Raw genomic sequence first — 17,807 nt, 5'->3', positions numbered from 1 at the left:
ACTCACTTTGTGACTCTTATTGCCCCAGGGACAGATTTTCTCTTTCAAATGGAAGGTCAAAGTAGATCACCACTTCTTCAGCAAACGTGGCTCCAACTGCAGGCAATGTCTGCCCATGTTCGCAACATTGAAAGAGGCCACATGCTCTTTTGTCGTCGTGGGTTTATTCAAGCACCTATCTGTTCAAGTACCTCATAACTTGCCTTTTGCTTTACATTGTCATTCAATAAATATTTCGCAAAGACCTTTGTTGCCAGTTGGTAATGCTATTAACAGAATAAAAGTAAAACAAGCCAAAAATTAACTGTAGATAGAGCCTTTTTTGTAATTTATGCTGAAAAATATTTGTGATATTTCCCTATTTATGAGCAATGTCAAATGAGGAAATAATTCTAGTATATTTTTGGCTTAATTTTTTAAAAACTCAAATTAAAATACTTAATCTACACACATATAAACACATATTCATCCATGAAACTGCTTATTATTCTCAAAACTTTTCGGATAGTCAGTGATTACATTCTGTTCTTGATTTTTCATAAGCTTCTGCTATCAAAAGTAAAACATCTGTGGCCTAGAGTCGTTGTAAATACTGAATCTATTACTAAGTTAATGATTTCCAAAGTTCTCTGAAACTCCTCATTTGTTTTATTTTTCTTCTTCCATAAGTTATTTAGTGGAGACTTATTTTCATGTAAAATACCATAAGCGGTGCTGAACTGGGTATTTCTCACTGCTGCCATGAAAATAAAACGGTCCTAGTTACTAAAATGGATAGATTTGACCTTAGAGAAATTTTTTTTTTTAAAAACACCAAGGACAAATTTGCTCTGCTTCCACCTCCCTCTAAATTCCCATTTGGTTCAGATTTCCGGGAAATCTGTTTGTGGGAGAACTGGGAGGCCACGTCTATAACGGAGCCTTCAATCTGATAGAATGGTGTAAACGAGCAGCCATATGGCTCGCTGCTATTTTTCATGTTGAAAAAATGACAAATTTTTTTATTCAGTTTCCACCAATATAATTACACTGCATAGAGAAAATATACTCTGGGATATATGCACTGATTCAGGGCACTTTTTTCAAATCAACCAAATTATTATGTACTGACTGAAAACTCATTTTTTTAATTCTTTTGAGCCAGTGAAAAAAGTATAAGTGCAACATATAATTAAGGGCAAAAAGCAGTGCTTTGGAACTCAGAATTGGGTTTATTCCATTTGTGTGCAATGGATTTAAGATATAAAAATTTATTTAAATTAATGTCGTTCAATGTTTTCAAACAGATCAGAATAATAGGTATTCTGTACAGGTTTATAATCCAGTTAAAAATACTTTGGCATGAATTTCAGCATATGTGTCCTAAAAAGTGACTTCATATCTCTCTTTAATTAAATCATGTTTAAAATACCAAGAGGGTGATATTTAAAGGAACTACACTATATAACTAAGAACAATTTTGTAAAGAAAAATTGCCTTTCTCCTTGTTTATCTCTACTATTTCCTTATGTTGCTTCTGATTGTTCACTACTTTTCTTGGATGGAATAATAACGATGTGATCCACTGACATAGTACTCATCAGAAACTTTACTGCATTGTTAGTCTTATGTACGTGTATTTTCAACTTAAAAAGCAAATTTGCCTGTTATTTTATCCTCAAAACAAATAAATATTCAGGAATAGCTAAAAGAATTGCAATTCCGGATGCGCATGCTATGGTGAACCATAGGCAAATCCAGAAAACGAAGGAGGGGAGCTTGCTTTTATAGAAAAAAAGGACGAGGAGGGAGGGGTTGTTCTAAAGGAAAGTCGTCTGGGGAAAGTAACAGCTCACAGGGGCAACAGCTTCTCATTGGCTGAGCTGCAGCGTTTCTCATTGGCTGGGCTATTGCCAAGGGAGGAGAAAAATCTTTCTTCAGCAGTGAAGTATTTTTACTTCCTGTGGAAGACACAAGAGTAGGCCTCTCCTTGTTTGGACTAGTTGATGATGTATGATAGGGCGTGAGGGTTCTTCCTACAGGCATTTCTGACTGCAGTTTAGTTAACAATGTTTCTTTTATTAATTCTCACAGTATGTTATGTATGTATTCATATATATAATATAAATGATATCTAATATATATTCTATCTGTATATACTTATAACCACCCCCAAAGCTTGCAAACATATTTCTATAAATATTTACTGATTAAAACCTTTTCAATTTTGAGTTGACTCCAGGAGAATCAAAGAAATGCAACATAAAAATCCTTATAATACATATGGAGTGTAAAGATTACCTCTCTCCCAACTACAGGAATGGAATTCATTTTTTTTACTGAGTTCCTTGATAATGAAAGAAAGCACTAAACAGAATAAGTCTAAATGCAATTTTACTTCTAATATTAATAAATCACACATACTCGATGAGATGCAGTTTTAAATGGTTCTGTATGACTCAACCTCTCTATCAACATAAAGGAATTCAATAGAGCTAGGTAAAAAGGATTTAGTTGGAATTCTCAAATTCAATATTGGGTTCTCTTAGCTTACAGAACACGATGGGCAGAGCGCTTTCTCTGCTTTTGTTCCACCACTTCCACATCCTGTTTATAAAAGTTTAATTTCAGTGTAATTATAGGAGTTAATCCACTGAACAATAAGTGCCTAATTCCACACATTTTCTTGGTAACTCAGGAAAAAGTCGACTATGTCTTTTGTGACTATATCATAGTGGCATAGTGATAATCATAGAATGACCAATCTAATCAACTATCTCCTTTACAATGGTTAGAAGAAAGATCCAATTTATTAAAATGTGAAATCACAGGCAATGTATTGGTCATGGTCTATGAAGTATAGTCATCTCTTAATTATTTGAAGCATAGAATAGAAATTTGCTCTTTATAAAATTATTTTTAAAGAGGAGAAGAGCATTTCTAATAGTGATTTCCCTTCTTCACATTATTTTCATATTAATGCCTGTCAAAGGCTTTGAGTCAAACAAATGTGTTCAAATCTATAATCAACTACCAGTATGATGCTGGAGAAGCATCTCATCTGTAAAATAAGAGTGATATTATTACCCTTCTGGCAGGATTATGTGAATTATAAAGGAAATGAGATAAGCTTTTAACACGGTACCTATCACAGAGTAAGTACTCAGTAAGGGGGGATTAGAAAAACATTCCTGAAACATTACACTAATAACAAAAGTGACAACAAGAATAATGATACTGCAGTAAACATTTACATGAATTATCTCACTTAATTTTAAAACAATACCATAAGGTAAATACTACTGTTGCCCCCATTTTACAGATGAGGAAAATCAGACTTAGAGGGCTTAAGAAACTTAACGTCACACAGTTAATAAAAGATAAAGCAGACGTTGAATAAGTAAAAGTAGTGGCTATTCTTATCATATTGTCCTCATCATCACCATCTCAACCCATCCCATAGCAGACTAGGCTGTAAAAATGAGTTCTTGGGTACTTCCAAAGATAATTGCCTCCCCTTGGAAGGAATCCAGAACAAGCCCACATTAAGCTAAATTCTGCATTAGAGTGGGCTGTTATACAGTTGGGAGGATTTATTCCAAGCACCTAGAAGACACATGAAAGACGAATAGAGAGAATTTGTCAAGTTTTCCTTTATCTTTAAATATATCTCAACGCAATGAAGGAAAAGAGGAAAAAGTCATTTTGTCTGTACACAAAGGTATTTTTAAACACCATGACAATTAGCTCATCTGATTGTCAGTCCCTAGGAAATCAAACACAGAGTCAAAGATAGGTATGCACACCTCACATGAAATATGACCCACATTGTTAATGAATGATAAAAGTTAAGGAGATATTAGTGTAAATGTATGAGCCTACAATGAGGGGGTTGAAAATGAAAGGGTAGTGTTACTCAAGTTGAATTCTATAAAGGTCTTTATTCAAAATTATTCACTCAGTACATTTCCTCTGTCTATATAACTATTAAAAATAAATGTAAAGTTGCAGTATTTTGGATATACATTAATAATGAACGTACATTTTCCTAACAAAAATTTCAGTGACTTATGATCATATATGTGTAGTCATTTTAAAACATTCATATAAAAGATGAAAATTAATAATTTCACAGAAACATCATAATATTTTCTTTAAGTAAATCACAAAAAAACAAAACATACTATTAATATAAATACATTTTCATTATTTTTTCAAAAACCTACATAAAATGTTCCAGATTTTTAGTAATAGGAATTTGTAATATACTTCAAATGACTTTTAACGTTTATTTTCATAGTTGTCATCAATAGAGTCAGACATTAAAAGTATGCTATGGTTTTTCTTTTAATCCAATTTAAAAATATGACTGTTAAGAATACACGCTGTTCACTAATAAATATAGAAATAGTGTAAAAATTGGAAGAATTAAAACTCTAGTTATACTTGGAGATTTAATATCCAAATCGATATTTGGAAGACTTCATACATAAAACCAAATACCAGTCAAGCATTTCATAACAAGACTGTTAATGGAAAATCACTCAAATGTAACATCTGATGACTAGGGAAACACACCCGCAGCCATCAGATTGTCGAGTTTCCACATCTCAGTACTGTACTACCTCCTACATGACAATCACATTCCTCCCATGCTATGTAGGAATGAAATCGAAAGCAAGACCTCACCACCCCCAACTACTTATCAGCAATCCTCCTTTCACATCTTGACATACTTCAGAGTATATTTCAGATGAAGATCATGGACCAGGAAGGATATTCTTTCAATGGACTTATTTCCCCTCTTGTTTATCATATCCTCTTCATGGGGCTCTCCGACTCAAACCTGGGCAAGCAATGAAGGAGGAGAGACAATTGATTAAAAGGAATGGGACAGGGAAGAAGCCAGGGATTTTTATTGCCTAAGAGACTCTATATTTTAAATAGTCACTTGAGTTTATATATGCCCAGTTAACTAGTCGTCATCTTTCTAGCTATGATTGTTTTAATTAGTGGAAATTGTTTTAATTACAGTTGAAGCCCAGTTGAAAATTTGGGGCCCCTTGCTGTTGAGATGAAATGTGGAGTCAGAAAGATCCTGGTTTCAATCTCTTCTTATACTCCTTCACATGTAGCTGGAAAGTTAGTTAGTAGCTGTGAGCCTCTGAGTTGAGATCCGTAACTAAGGATGACAATACTTACCTCATGGGACCATTGTGAGAATTCAGATGTTTAGTTTGGGCATGACACTTAAACAGTGGTTACTGTTATAATTACTTCTACAGGGTACTACTAACCACAACTGAAGTCCAGGGTCCTGGTGGCTGTGCTGAGGACCTGCAAGCCCCAGTCACCTTTTATCAACCTCTGATTACCTGTCCAAGATCTCCTTTGTCCCCCAAAGCTGTCATTCTCCTCTGAAAGTTTTCCTCCTTCCTCACCACAATCTGTAAAGCTAGGGTAGACCTTTACTGCTAACCATTTGATTAAAGTTATTCACACTAAGGTATGAATAAGCCTTAGCAGAATTGTGGACTCTTGCCTTCTTCAACGCCCAAATAATCTATCATTGAGATGTTGGGGGAATTTTTCTCTCTATGTAAGGGAAAGCTCTGCTATCTTAAAAAAAATTAATAACACAAGGCCTAAACATAATAATGAACTATTTACCAGTATAATTTTAACTCCTCCATATTTTCTGTATGGAAGAGTTCTTTATAGGGGCAAAAGTTAGCCAAATGGATAACTGTTAAAAGAACCATAACCTATAAATACTATTCTGTTTTTTACAATTCACTGAAGTTGCTCTTTTATTCTCAGAGGAAAAATGTCAGTTCCTCAAGGATAGAGATCTTATCCGTTTCTTCATGGATCTATCCAAAGCACCCAGAGGAGTGGATGCTCAAGAAACGTTTGTTGAAAGATCAGGGAAAATATATCATTAAACTCTTGTCACTCTTTAGAAACTTGCAAAAATAAATAAATAGATAAAAGCAACCACATTTTGATTTACTTAAAAATCACACAAAAATAATATGTCCCAAGTATTGTGTTTTTATTAAAACCTGCAATTTTACTGTGGAAGTTAATGAGGCCCGTGAAGTAGACGACAGTTGGAGGTCCCACAGCCAGTTGGCAAAACCAGAACTGACCAGTCACATTTCAAGCCAATCTATGAAAAAGCTCTCCCTTCTGTGTCTGCTCAAATCTTTATTTTTCCTAAAACTCTTACAAGGAAAAAAGGGGAACGAGTCTGGTTCACTCTCTCTTGCAGACCTTTGAAAAATGCAAGATTCCCAGATGCTTACCGGAAATGAGAAAACCTTGAACCACACCACTCAAAGCAGTTAATATAATTGCCCTAACCCTGAGTTTAGCAGACTTACGCAACTGGAAAATTTTGTTCTTGAGCATTTGTGAGCGCATAGATTCAGGGAAATAGGCATCTAATACTACAGGAATCCTTGAAGTGTCTTCAGGATGAATATAATATTCAGAGTCACGGAGCGCCTCACTTCCTCCTCCGGTCTCACCTCCCTTCGCTCCCTGCATCCCCCACAGCTGGTGCTGGGAACCGCGAACGGCTCGGAGCTGGCGCGGGCGGGGGCGGCCACTCTCCGCGGCAGCCTGGGGGCCAGAGCCAGGAGGCGGGTGGAGATGAGGCGAGGCGAGGCGACGAGCGCCGGCGAAGAGCTTGGACCAGAGCAGTTTTCCTCCTGGATCTGTCAAGCCAGACCTCACGTGTAGACGAGTAGGATCAAAGGAAGGCTACGTAACCAGCGGCGCCCACTGAGCGCAGCCCAGACGTGCCCCCAGCCGCAGGTGAGTCACCCTGCCCTCCTCCCCAGCCCCGCCTCGTGTCCAACAGGTTGGCCAGGGCGCGGCTCCAAGGGGCCCTGTGGGTACACTTCTAGTCTCACCTGGGCAGGGTGCTTGGCTTATCTCTTTGCCATGCCGTGGTTGCTATTCAAACTCCTGCCCCAGCCCACGCCTGTTCTAGTCCTTGTCTTTTTCCCTTCCCTTTTCCCAAAATGAGAGCTCCGCTATGTGACAGGGACCGCGCTTGCCACACCTGCTCTCTGGGAAACTTGCGGCGACAAAAATGGCTAAGAAGGGTACACAGTGCCCCCACACGCGGCGGGGCTGGCAGTGGTGACCCCTCGTTCTTAGTGACTCCCTGGGATTTCCATTAAAAGTCGTCATTAATTATCCTTATTTCTCAACCAGGAGGTCAAAACCTGAGGGAGGAGAGAGAAGAAAATGGAGCGTGAGTGACAATCAGACTAGAATGAGAGTGAATGGGAGCAAATGCTGCAGCCCCGTCGCCCAGAGCACCGTCCCCCACGTGCTCACACCCCCAGCGAACCCTCCCGGGGAGACCTGTGAAGGCTCTTTTAAATAAAAGAAGACGGAGGAATACATATCCTCAAGTTGAAAGGGACTCAGCCCGGTTACCACTTCCGTCTGCTTTCTGAACTTTTCGTTTTGGTCTCCTGCGGGCAGGAGTGAGTCTTGCCAACCCCCTTGCCTTTGGCTGAGAGTCATCTTGTCCTCCTCCGCTCTAGGCTTCCCTCCTCCCTCCCCTCCCCACCCGCTCCACCCCCCTAGTAGGGAGGCTTTCAGTGCCTACACCTCCCGAGCTGGGGACCTCAATTACAAAGTTGGGAGGGAGTGCGTAAGTCCGGGAAGGTCCACGGCGACCGGCAGCGTGCCCTGCGGCTGTCCTCGGCTTGGACCACACCTGAGCATCTCCCTGGGCGCGACCCCGGCTCTCCTCCCAGCCTCCGCGCTCAGGCACCCGTGCGCTGCTCCCGCGCGCTCGCAGCTCCACAGCGGCGAGAGGGGGAACGAGGACAAGGGGTGGAGAAAGTCGGGGTGCGCGGGTGGTAGGCATCTCCCTCCCCTCGGGAGCCCGGGAAATCCCGGCCGCCACCAGGGGCCGTGCCACCACCCTCGCGGGACCGAGGCTTCCGGCGCGCCCCCAACTTTGTGGCACCCCCAGGCAGCAGCGGCTGGGATGGAGCTACCTCCCCGCGGCCGGGCTCCGCCCGACTCACCGCTGGACAGCTGCTCCCTGACCTCGCTGGAATCCAGCGTCTTCTGCAGCGAGGGCGAAGGGGAGCCCCTGGCGCTCGGGGACTGCTTCACGGTCAACGTGGGCGGCAGCCGCTTTGTGCTCTCGCAGCAGGCGCTGTCTTGCTTCCCGCACACGCGCCTTGGCAAGCTGGCCGTGGTGGTGGCCTCGTGCCGGCGCCGCGGGGCTCTAGCCGCCGTGCCCAGCCCCTTGGAGTTCTGCGACGACGCCAATCCCGTGGACAACGAGTACTTCTTCGACCGCAGCTCTCAAGCGTTCCGCTACGTCCTGCACTACTACCGCACCGGCCGCCTGCATGTCATGGAGCAGCTGTGTGCGCTCTCCTTCCTGCAGGAGATCCAGTACTGGGGCATCGATGAGCTCAGCATCGACTCCTGCTGCAGGGACAGGTACCCTCGAGGCGCGCAGCGGCTGGGCGGGGAGGCGGGTGCGGTGCTACAGTGGAGAAAGGGCGGCACAGGCTTTCCCCAAGCCTCGCTCAACCCAGGCCTAGAATGCCTGTGGCCTCTCCTGAGCTGGAAGCGGGGGCGCTGGGGAAGAGGGCGGCTGGAAAGCATCAAAGCCAACTTTTAGATTGGAACTCCTTCGAGCGAATGTATGCCAATTCATTTATAAGGCAAGGGAGGTCAGGCCTGTAATAAATATTTGGTGACTGAATAAATGAGTCAGAAAAGCTATGTTCCAAAAGATGCATGTACAGGGATGTAGGTTTCAGTATGGAGCATTATCATTTATCAAACCTAGGACACTAACTTGAAAAACCTGGACAGAGAACTGCTTTAAATACAGAAGATAGAAAGTTGGTTCCTTCACTGTGAGTGATGGTGGGACTTTGATGATGATTTTGCTATTTTCTTGCTATTACTACCATTTCTTCATGAACACCTTTCCATTACACGCAAAAGAGTTCCATATGGCCAACTTCTGTTCTTGTTAGAAGAAAATGGGTAATAAAATGCATTAATCTGAAGTTACTTTGCTATACATAAATTCTTTTTTATAAATTGCTACCGAGAAAGTGTCATTTTAAAAATAAGCAGGAGATAATCCGGGTAAAATAGGAATGGACATTTTCTGCATTTTACTGAAATAAAAGGCATGACCTCACTGCCAAGTTTAATTCTCGTTTTACTTCTGCATTTTAAAAAAGTTAAACTAATCACCAAGTTGTCTTCTCTAAAAGATACTTCAGAAGAAAGGAGCTGAGTGAAACTTTAGACTTTAAGAAGGACACAGAAGACCAGGAAAGTCAACATGAGAGTGAACAGGACTTCTCACAAGGACCTTGTCCCACTGTCCGCCAGAAGCTCTGGAACATCCTGGAGAAACCTGGGTCTTCCACAGCTGCCCGAATCTTTGGAGTCATCTCCATCATCTTCGTGGTAGTGTCCATCGTCAACATGGCCCTGATGTCAGCCGAGTTAAGTTGGCTGGACCTGCAGCTGCTGGAAATCCTGGAGTACGTGTGCATTAGCTGGTTCACCGGGGAGTTTGTCCTGCGCTTCCTATGCGTGCGGGACAGGTGCCGCTTCCTGAGAAAGGTGCCAAACATCATAGACCTCCTTGCCATCTTGCCCTTCTACATCACTCTTCTGGTAGAGAGCCTGAGTGGGAGCCAGACCACACAGGAGCTGGAAAACGTGGGGCGCATCGTCCAGGTTTTGAGGCTGCTCAGGGCTCTGCGCATGCTAAAGCTGGGCAGGCATTCCACAGGTATTCAGATTTCATTGATTCTTTTTAATTTGCCGTTGTTTGTAACATTAGTGCTTTGACCACGGTTGAAGGGAAGCACTCTCTGAACTGATTTTCAAAATTAGTAACTCCCGTACTTTATCCAACCATGATTTCCAAACAGGTATTGGAAAGCCAAACCTTGAAGTTGTTATCACAGGTATAGAGAATAAGATGTGTCTCACACATTTTCCTTCCCTAAGACATTTGAGAAACAATTTGACCATTTGTTAACCTCAGTTTACCTTGACCTAGGGCTCAGAAGATGTACAAAAATTAAAGAAACTCTGCTTCTAGAAAGTTCTAGATAAAATATGCATAAACAGCACATAAAAATATACACATAAATTATATATAATATATAGGGACGTAAGTCAGTTTCTCTTCTGTGTCCAAGGAAGTGCTTACCACACATGTTTCCTGGCAGAAGAAAAAGTCAGTCCTCCATAGACTTCTCTGGCTTTGCAAAGAGAGATGACCAGGCACCGGTGGCCTTTCCATAATTTTTGAAGGAGCAATGGAAATATCTGCTTTGAAAGAAAGCAGAAGACACTAATTAAATGTTTCATCTAGTATCTGAGAATTTTCTTGTCCCTAATCTGGGATGCATGAGAGAGAGATGGTGACAGGAATTAATTTGCTTTTTGTGTGTATCATAAAACCTTGAAAATCTAATGAACATTCTCCCTAGAAAAATCTCCACACAACACACGAACCCAATTGTACATGAAAATCATAGTCAAAGTCAGGGGAAATCACATAAATCCACTAAAAATGATCCTTGCATCCCAAGGGCAGTGATTCTCAGTGGCTGGCCCTGCAGCCGTTGGGTTTTCTGGAGTACATTGTGTTACCTTATGTTTGACTATAATGAAAATAAGAATCCCTTGAAAAGCTTGTTAAAATGCAAATTATGAGCCCTGATCCATAGAGAGTTAGATTTTAGTATTTGGGGTTGGATCCAGGAGCATACATTTTAACAAGCTCACAAGTGACTTTGAAATAGGTGGTCCTACACTTGGAGAAACACTGCCATATTAATACAATGCATATTAATGCAATACATCGGAATACAAATAATTTGGCTAACAGTTTTTTAACTACCTTATTTCCTGAGATATGTTCCTGACTGGTCACCTTAAAGAAGGTGATGGTAGTTGTCCTCGGTAGTTAACCTCATATGGATTTTTTTCCTGCATCTCTGAGGTAATTAGGACTTATCCTAATATAATTTTGGTAGCGTATCTTCCTAGCTAGTCTCACATACCAGGATTTGATAATGGGGTTTCCAACAACTTTTCAAAGTACCACTCTTTGTTTTCTGACAAACATAATAGGATGCTTTCTTCTAGTATTTATAAAGTCTTCACAGGATTCAATTTAAAAACACCCAGTAAAGACTACATTTTTTTCCCAAAAGAAAGAAAAAGAAAATAATAGTAATTTCCACAATGTCACCTCTTCAAAGGTTTTTTCACTTCTAAAGCAATATAAAGTTTTAATAAAGCCTTAATTTATTGAAAAGACATGAACACTTGAATAAATATTTGACAATTTTATCTTAAGCATTACATTTAGCAAAATATGGACATAGATGTCAGATTACCCATGTATTAACTATAAATATAAATTGAGAGTTATTATAAAATGGCAGCTCCTTGGGAGGACAATGGGGGTCCAGACTGCCTAGATTTAAATCCTGGCTCTGTAGCTTTGTAGTAGATATACTGCCTCTCTGTGCTCAGTCTCGTCATCTGTAAAATGGCATAATAATTATGATATCTATCTCACCTTGGTTTCTGAGGATTATCTGCGTTAATAGATGTAACATGCAGAAATTCAGACCACTTTGTGTTTCTTTACAAAATTGTTTAGAACATTTCATCTTGAAATAAGAACAGTCTCCCCAAGCACTATGCTTTTCCTCATATGCTGTCAATTTATTTCAGAAATGCAATTCACTACAGAAACATCAGGCCAGTTTTCTAATGGGTATTCTAAAGCTATTCTAAAAACTTTTCTTTTGAAGTTAAACATCAAAGTTAATGTTCATTCATCTTTAAAAATAGCTGGTAAATAATTAAAGATAATCTCAACATTTTAAGAACAAAATTCAAAATAATGAGAGCACAAATAGTGTTTTAATGTAGTTCAGATAGTCTCGACTGAGTGAATAAAAATTTTAAAATGATTCGAAGAGGTACTGCTTTGGATTTCGGTGACAATATCATTATGACATCAGGTTGATGTGACTTTAAAATGTAGGTACACTTTTAGCAATATCTCCCCACTGTTCAGGAAGATGCCTTATTCAAATCATAGACCCATTACAGGCTCATCTTACTCTCCTGAGGCCTTAGTCTTTTCAGAGAAGGGATTGGACTCTCCTGAGTCTGTCCCTCAGGGGCTCAATGAATCAGAAGTGGGAAATCCACGAATGCCTCATAGCGAGTGAGTTTCCCAGTGGCTCCAGTCCCCCATGCCTCTCTGCAGTGGAGGAATATTCCGTACTCAGGTCTGTCTCCTCATAAGAAAGCAGAAATTCTTGTACTCAAGGGAGATATTTCCCTACGGCTTTGGTATTAAGGATCAGCATTCCAATGGGTGTCATAGGAGGTCAGGAACCCCTCCTGGTAAACCTCTAAGAATGTCCTCTGAATGTGCATATGATAGTCTCATGTCAGTATTGTCACTCATGCCTAGCTTGTTTCCACTGCGTCACTTCATTCTCATGGTGTACATCCTTTACTGCCTCTGGCTTTCAGATAATGATATCCTGATTGTATTAAACTTTACGGAATGGCGAGAAAAACAGACACATAAAATATAAGGAGACAGCATAAAACTGGCATTAGAAAAGTGTGCCGAAGGAATGCATTGAAATGCAGGTCTGACCAAGTGAGTCCTCCACATGCAATGCTGCCAAGGCCTCTCATGGTGTAGACTAAAGTATAAATTCCTATCATACATCTCCTGTCTGCTTTTTAGTCTCATCCCTCACCATTTCTTTTAATAAGTAGTGGTATTTAATAAATACATAAGTGAATGAATGAATCTAATTATATTTCTTTCTATCCTCCTCAATCTGGCCCCATCAACTAGACTATGAGCTTCCTGAGGACAAAGATTATGAATTATCATCCATGTATCCCCAGAACATTGCCCAAAGCTGGAGACATATTAGATGTGAAATGCGTGTTTCTCGGTGGATAGCAGGGATAGAAGAGGGGAAGAGAGGGAAGGAGGGAGGAGGAGTGGAAGGGTGCCAATGACTGACAGCGGTTGTTCTGTTGCAGGATTACGCTCACTTGGGATGACGATCACTCAGTGTTATGAAGAAGTTGGCCTACTGCTTCTGTTTCTGTCTGTGGGAATTTCTATATTTTCTACTGTGGAGTACTTTGCAGAGCAAAGCATTCCTGACACAACCTTCACAAGTGTCCCTTGTGCATGGTGGTGGGCCACAACATCCATGACTACCGTGGGATATGGGGACATTAGACCAGACACCACCACAGGCAAAATCGTGGCCTTCATGTGTATATTATCGGGAATCCTTGTCTTGGCCTTGCCTATTGCTATTATTAACGACCGCTTCTCTGCTTGCTACTTCACCTTAAAGCTCAAGGAAGCAGCTGTTAGACAGCGTGAAGCTCTGAAGAAGCTTACCAAGAATATAGCCACTGACTCATATATCAGCGTTAACTTGAGAGATGTCTATGCCCGGAGTATCATGGAGATGCTTCGATTAAAAGGCAGAGAAAGAGCAAGTACTAGGAGCAGTGGAGGAGATGATTTCTGGTTTTGAATTCACTTTGATTTTATTTACAAAAGCTTGTGTAAAAGTAACTCAATTGATAAAGCCTTGATATGGATGTCTGTATACTGCTGAGGAGTCTCTTTTGAGTACTACCTGTGTTAATTTTTGCTGATACATTGCTTGGTCTGCTAGAATAGTTCACATCCCCCAAAACAACTACACATTGCTTTGACACACCTGAGCCTCAAAAATTGCCATTTAACACAACCCAATACAACTAGACCAATATACACATGTCTGAATTGTCAAATATAAGATAATATTGCAATACCTCCAACAAAGTTAAAAGTTTTATGTATCACTAATGTTAACAGGTTTTTGCAGCACTAATTTTTAAAAAAATGGAAGTTAAACTGCATAGCCCAGTGAAAAGATAAGTGAACATTTAAGAACACAGTGAACAACTTTGCAATTTAAAGATATTTTCCAAGTAAATAAATCAGTCTTTTCTCCATCAGTTAGAGCTGATGAATATAACAATTGGCTTTTCAAGAGAAAATCCTGATTTGATGGTCATAGATGGTGTCCCTTTCTTCCCTCTGGTGCATACTGCTGGCTACAGATGGACTGAGCTCTGTATTCCCTCATTACTCTTGGAGGTGGGATCCTGAAAGTGCTTAGACTGCGATAGAAGAGTAATGCACAAAGACTTCGAGAATTATCCATCTTCATCCTCCCCACTGAGGGCAATATGTGGAGTACAAAGCTGATACCTCTGAGTACTCCATGGAAATTAGATGGTCTTAAAAAATCTCATTATTGATATAGTGTTCAAGTTATGTCTTTAAAATCATGAATATGTAAATGGGAGGTAGTGAACATCCAAAATTTATGCACTGAAATTATTAAATAGTCTTATTTCATAAAATGATATGTTGAATGATATCACTGGATGAACTTGAAGATCTTTTATTTGTCAACAAAAAATATTATGGATAGCTCTCTGATTGTTGGGGTAAATAGCAAATGTTCAAAGTTTGCACGCATTTGGACAGCATTTTGACAGTAGTTCATGATAATAAAATTCCTAGACATTCTGTTACATAATTAAAGCCAAGAGTTCTAAACCTAAGAATTAGTTTATGATTCCCCAAATTCTAGTAACTGTGATTTTTAAAACTAAGAATAATATGGAGTATCTCTTGGGGTCATAGTGCCCCAATAGAATGAAAATTGGTTCTTGGAGGGCAAAAATATCTCACTCTTTTTATTCATAAAACGCATATATATATGCAACACATAAACAGTTATAGAGTTTATCTATGGTATTAGAATTTCATGGGGTGGGAAATTAGAAAAAATGCCTAAGAGGCTCCTTACCAGGGTTGGGTCATGATAAGAAAGAAACATTGAGAAACACTGCTTTAATATATGGTTAGACCATATTTCATCAATCCTATTTAAGATACCCTATTTTTGTTTCTTTTGAAGGAAATTTCTTTTTTTAAAAAAGCTGGCACCTGAGCTAACATCTATTGACAATCTTCTCTTGTTTCTTCTCCTTCTTCTTCTTCTCCCCGAAGCCCCCCAGTACATAGTTGTATATTCTAGTTGTAGGTCCTTCTGGTTGTGGCATGTGGGGCACCGCCTCAGCGTTGCCTGATGAGTGTTGCCATGTCTGCACCCAGGATCGGAACCTGCAAAACCCTGGGCCACCAAGGCAAAGCTCTCAAACTTAATCGCTCGGTCACAAGGCCAGCATCTAAGACACCCTATTAGATCATGAACAAGAGAGAAAGAAACAAAGGAAGGAAGGATGGTAGTAAGGAAGGAAGGAGTTCCGAAAGAAAGGAAGAGGAGAGAGCAGGCTATCGATTGTAAGATGCTATTGATTGCAAAATGCATCTAGATTTTGAACATGTAAAAATTTTGAATATGCTTCCTAAAATTAATGAAATATTATTTTTGCTACCTCCAGTTTTCTGGTATGCATGTTTAAGCTCTAAAAACATTTTCATTGATGGCATGAGTTTTAGATTCTATGCTAAAGTACTTTAATCCATATGGCTTGCTTCCACTTCTCCCAAATATTGTGAAAGATTTAGGAGATATAAGTAGAAATATAATAAATATTTTCCCTCTTACACAGTTCACAGGTTCTAGAGCATGGCATAGAGCCACTAGTTCTAGTATAAATCTCTCCACAGTCCAAAGGGGAAATAGAGTTAGACACAGGAGGCAAATTTACCCTAACTTTCTAGAACTCTCTCCAATAAGAATGGGTATTCTGATCCAGCACTGTGCTCTGTATTCATCATGTATTATGTCACTTTATCCTCAAAATATCCCTATTATACAATTACTATTCCTATATTCTTCTAAGTATATAGTTTATATATTTATTCATTCCACAAATATTTATTCAGGATCCATCCGTGTGCTGGGCATTAGAGATTCTTTGTTAAACCAGACTAAGTCCTAATCTCTTGTATTTAACATTCTATTTGAGGGTGTGAGGGAAGCACAGATGACAAAACTGAAGCATAAAAAGATGAGGTTTTTGTTGTTAGTGCTATTGAGTCCATTCTGACACCCAGCAACCCTATGTAAATACAGCAGACTCCAGAACCCTGCCCCATTCTCTTCTGCCATCCTCTCACTTTCTGGCGCTCTGTCAGACAGTGCTCTGCTGCTACTCATAAGGTTTTCGTCACCACTTTTTTGAGAAGGGGGTGTCCAGGTCCTTCTTACTAGTTTGTCTTATTCTAGAAGCTCTACTGAAACCTCTCCATCATGGGTTACCCTGCTGGTATTTGAAATACTGGAGGCGTAACTTTCAGCATCACAGCAACATATGGCCACCACGGTAAGACAATGGACAGACGGGTGATGCGGTTCCCAGACTAGCCACCAGAGCCGGCTAGCAAGAGGAAGTTTGGCTGAATTCACGCAGCCCAAACACAGGTGACAGAGCCAGAAATAAATCCCAATCTGCTGGACTCTGAAAAATGATACTCCGAAAAGTCAAATTATAGATTTCACTATTCTCACACAACCTGTGTAAGGGATTCACTTCCTCGGCAGGCAAGCTAATTTGTTGTGGATAGAGAGGTTTAATATGCCTTAAGAAAAATATCAGCTTATTCTCAGAGGTGGAATGGTGCTTTTAAGGAACAGTTGTTGTCAAGCCTTACGGTCATTATACCAGATAAGGAAAACATTAACTTTAGAGTAATTAATAGTTGGAAAATGAAAAAAGCTATGTGTGTTACATATATATTTTTATTTTTCCTACCACAGAAGATTCTAAACATGTTCTTCACAAATGTGGTGTGTTGTGTATAAATTTTGTTGAGATGTGGACATTTCAAAAGAAGTTTTTCAATTCCGCTGTTTAGTCAACTTTGCTGTTATGTGAAATATCAGGGTACTTAATCAACAAATGTACATATAGGCAAAACAAATTTAAGTAACAAATAAAGGCAGGAACTCTGTTAATTTTATATCCCATCATTTAAAAAATATTTGACATTTTTCACAAATCTAAGAATTCTTGCTATAAAACTGTTTAATTTATTTGGAAATATAAATAATGGAATTATCAGCTTTAAGCTATTTAGAGAACACGAATTAAAAACATTTGAGTACACAGAGCGCCCAGAAGTAATGCTTGAGTATCTGGAAGAGCAACTTTAAGAAATTACTTAGATATCTCTGGTAAAAGTGGTATCATGATCATGTTTTACTGTTTGTTTTCTATGTATACAAGGAGTTGTTGCATCCTTTTAATACAAATTAATATTAAATATAATGTATTCAATGCACAAAGAAATTAACTGAGGTAGAAATCTCAGAGCTGTGTTTCCTTGTGGAATTCTTACTCTCATTAAAATCTTTTGACTAGCTCTTGCAGAAAATATATATGTTTGCCCAAGTTATCTGAGCAAAACATTATCATTGGGTAAGCGTACTGCTTTGACAAACATTTCCAGTGATACATTTTGTTAACATGAAAAGCCTACTCTTTTGAAATATTAGCCTTGAATATTTCTGTCTTATCAGTCCTTCAGTTCAGGTCCAAGAAGATATTGTTTGGCAAATGATGTGCTCTAATGCTTCCCTGGGTGATTTTCCTTTGCAAAGCGCCCCCACTCCCAAATGTCTCGCCAAGCCATATTGATATATGGAAGAAAAATGTCACAAAGAGAAAGCTTTCCTGATATAGTCCACTGGAAAGTGCTT

At 39.8% G+C, this 17,807-nt stretch overlaps 1 protein-coding gene and 1 long non-coding RNA gene across 2 annotated transcripts; one reads left to right on the top strand and one right to left on the bottom strand.

Annotated features, from left to right (window-relative positions):
• Window positions 1-3,900: 3,900 nt before the first annotated feature.
• Window positions 3,901-8,174, bottom strand: LOC139085103 (uncharacterized). The gene is made up of 3 exons (XR_011543149.1): window positions 8,037-8,174; window positions 6,366-7,217; window positions 3,901-4,825 (listed from the first exon to the last, which is right to left on the bottom strand). It is a non-coding gene; the product is annotated as an uncharacterized lncRNA (long non-coding RNA).
• KCNV1 (potassium voltage-gated channel modifier subfamily V member 1) lies at window positions 6,604-17,470 on the top strand. Its single transcript, XM_008509119.2, has 4 exons — window positions 6,604-6,801; window positions 7,207-8,463; window positions 9,258-9,787; window positions 13,102-17,470. The coding sequence occupies exons 2-4, from the start codon at window positions 7,997-7,999 to the stop codon at window positions 13,611-13,613; spliced, it is 1,509 nt and encodes a 502-aa protein (XP_008507341.1). The 5' UTR covers window positions 6,604-6,801; window positions 7,207-7,996; the 3' UTR covers window positions 13,614-17,470.
• The last annotated feature ends 337 nt before the right edge of the window (window positions 17,471-17,807 follow it).

Source organism: Equus przewalskii, chromosome 8 (assembly GCF_037783145.1).
Source record: "Equus przewalskii isolate Varuska chromosome 8, EquPr2, whole genome shotgun sequence".
NCBI classification, from domain to species: Eukaryota; Metazoa; Chordata; class Mammalia; order Perissodactyla; family Equidae; genus Equus; species Equus przewalskii.
This window is presented reverse-complemented; position numbering and strand designations above follow the sequence as displayed.

Bases quoted from the DNA above. Each gene is read 5' to 3' on its own strand.
- KCNV1 (XM_008509119.2), top strand. From the start codon at position 7,997: ATGGAGCTACCTCCCCGCGGCCGGGCTCCGCCCGACTCACCGCTGGAC. The intron at 8,464-9,257 runs GTACCCTCGAGG...CTTCTCTAAAAG, and splicing joins GACTCCTGCTGCAGGGACAG to ATACTTCAGAAGAAAGGAGC. The intron at 9,788-13,101 runs GTATTCAGATTT...GTTCTGTTGCAG, and splicing joins GCTGGGCAGGCATTCCACAG to GATTACGCTCACTTGGGATG.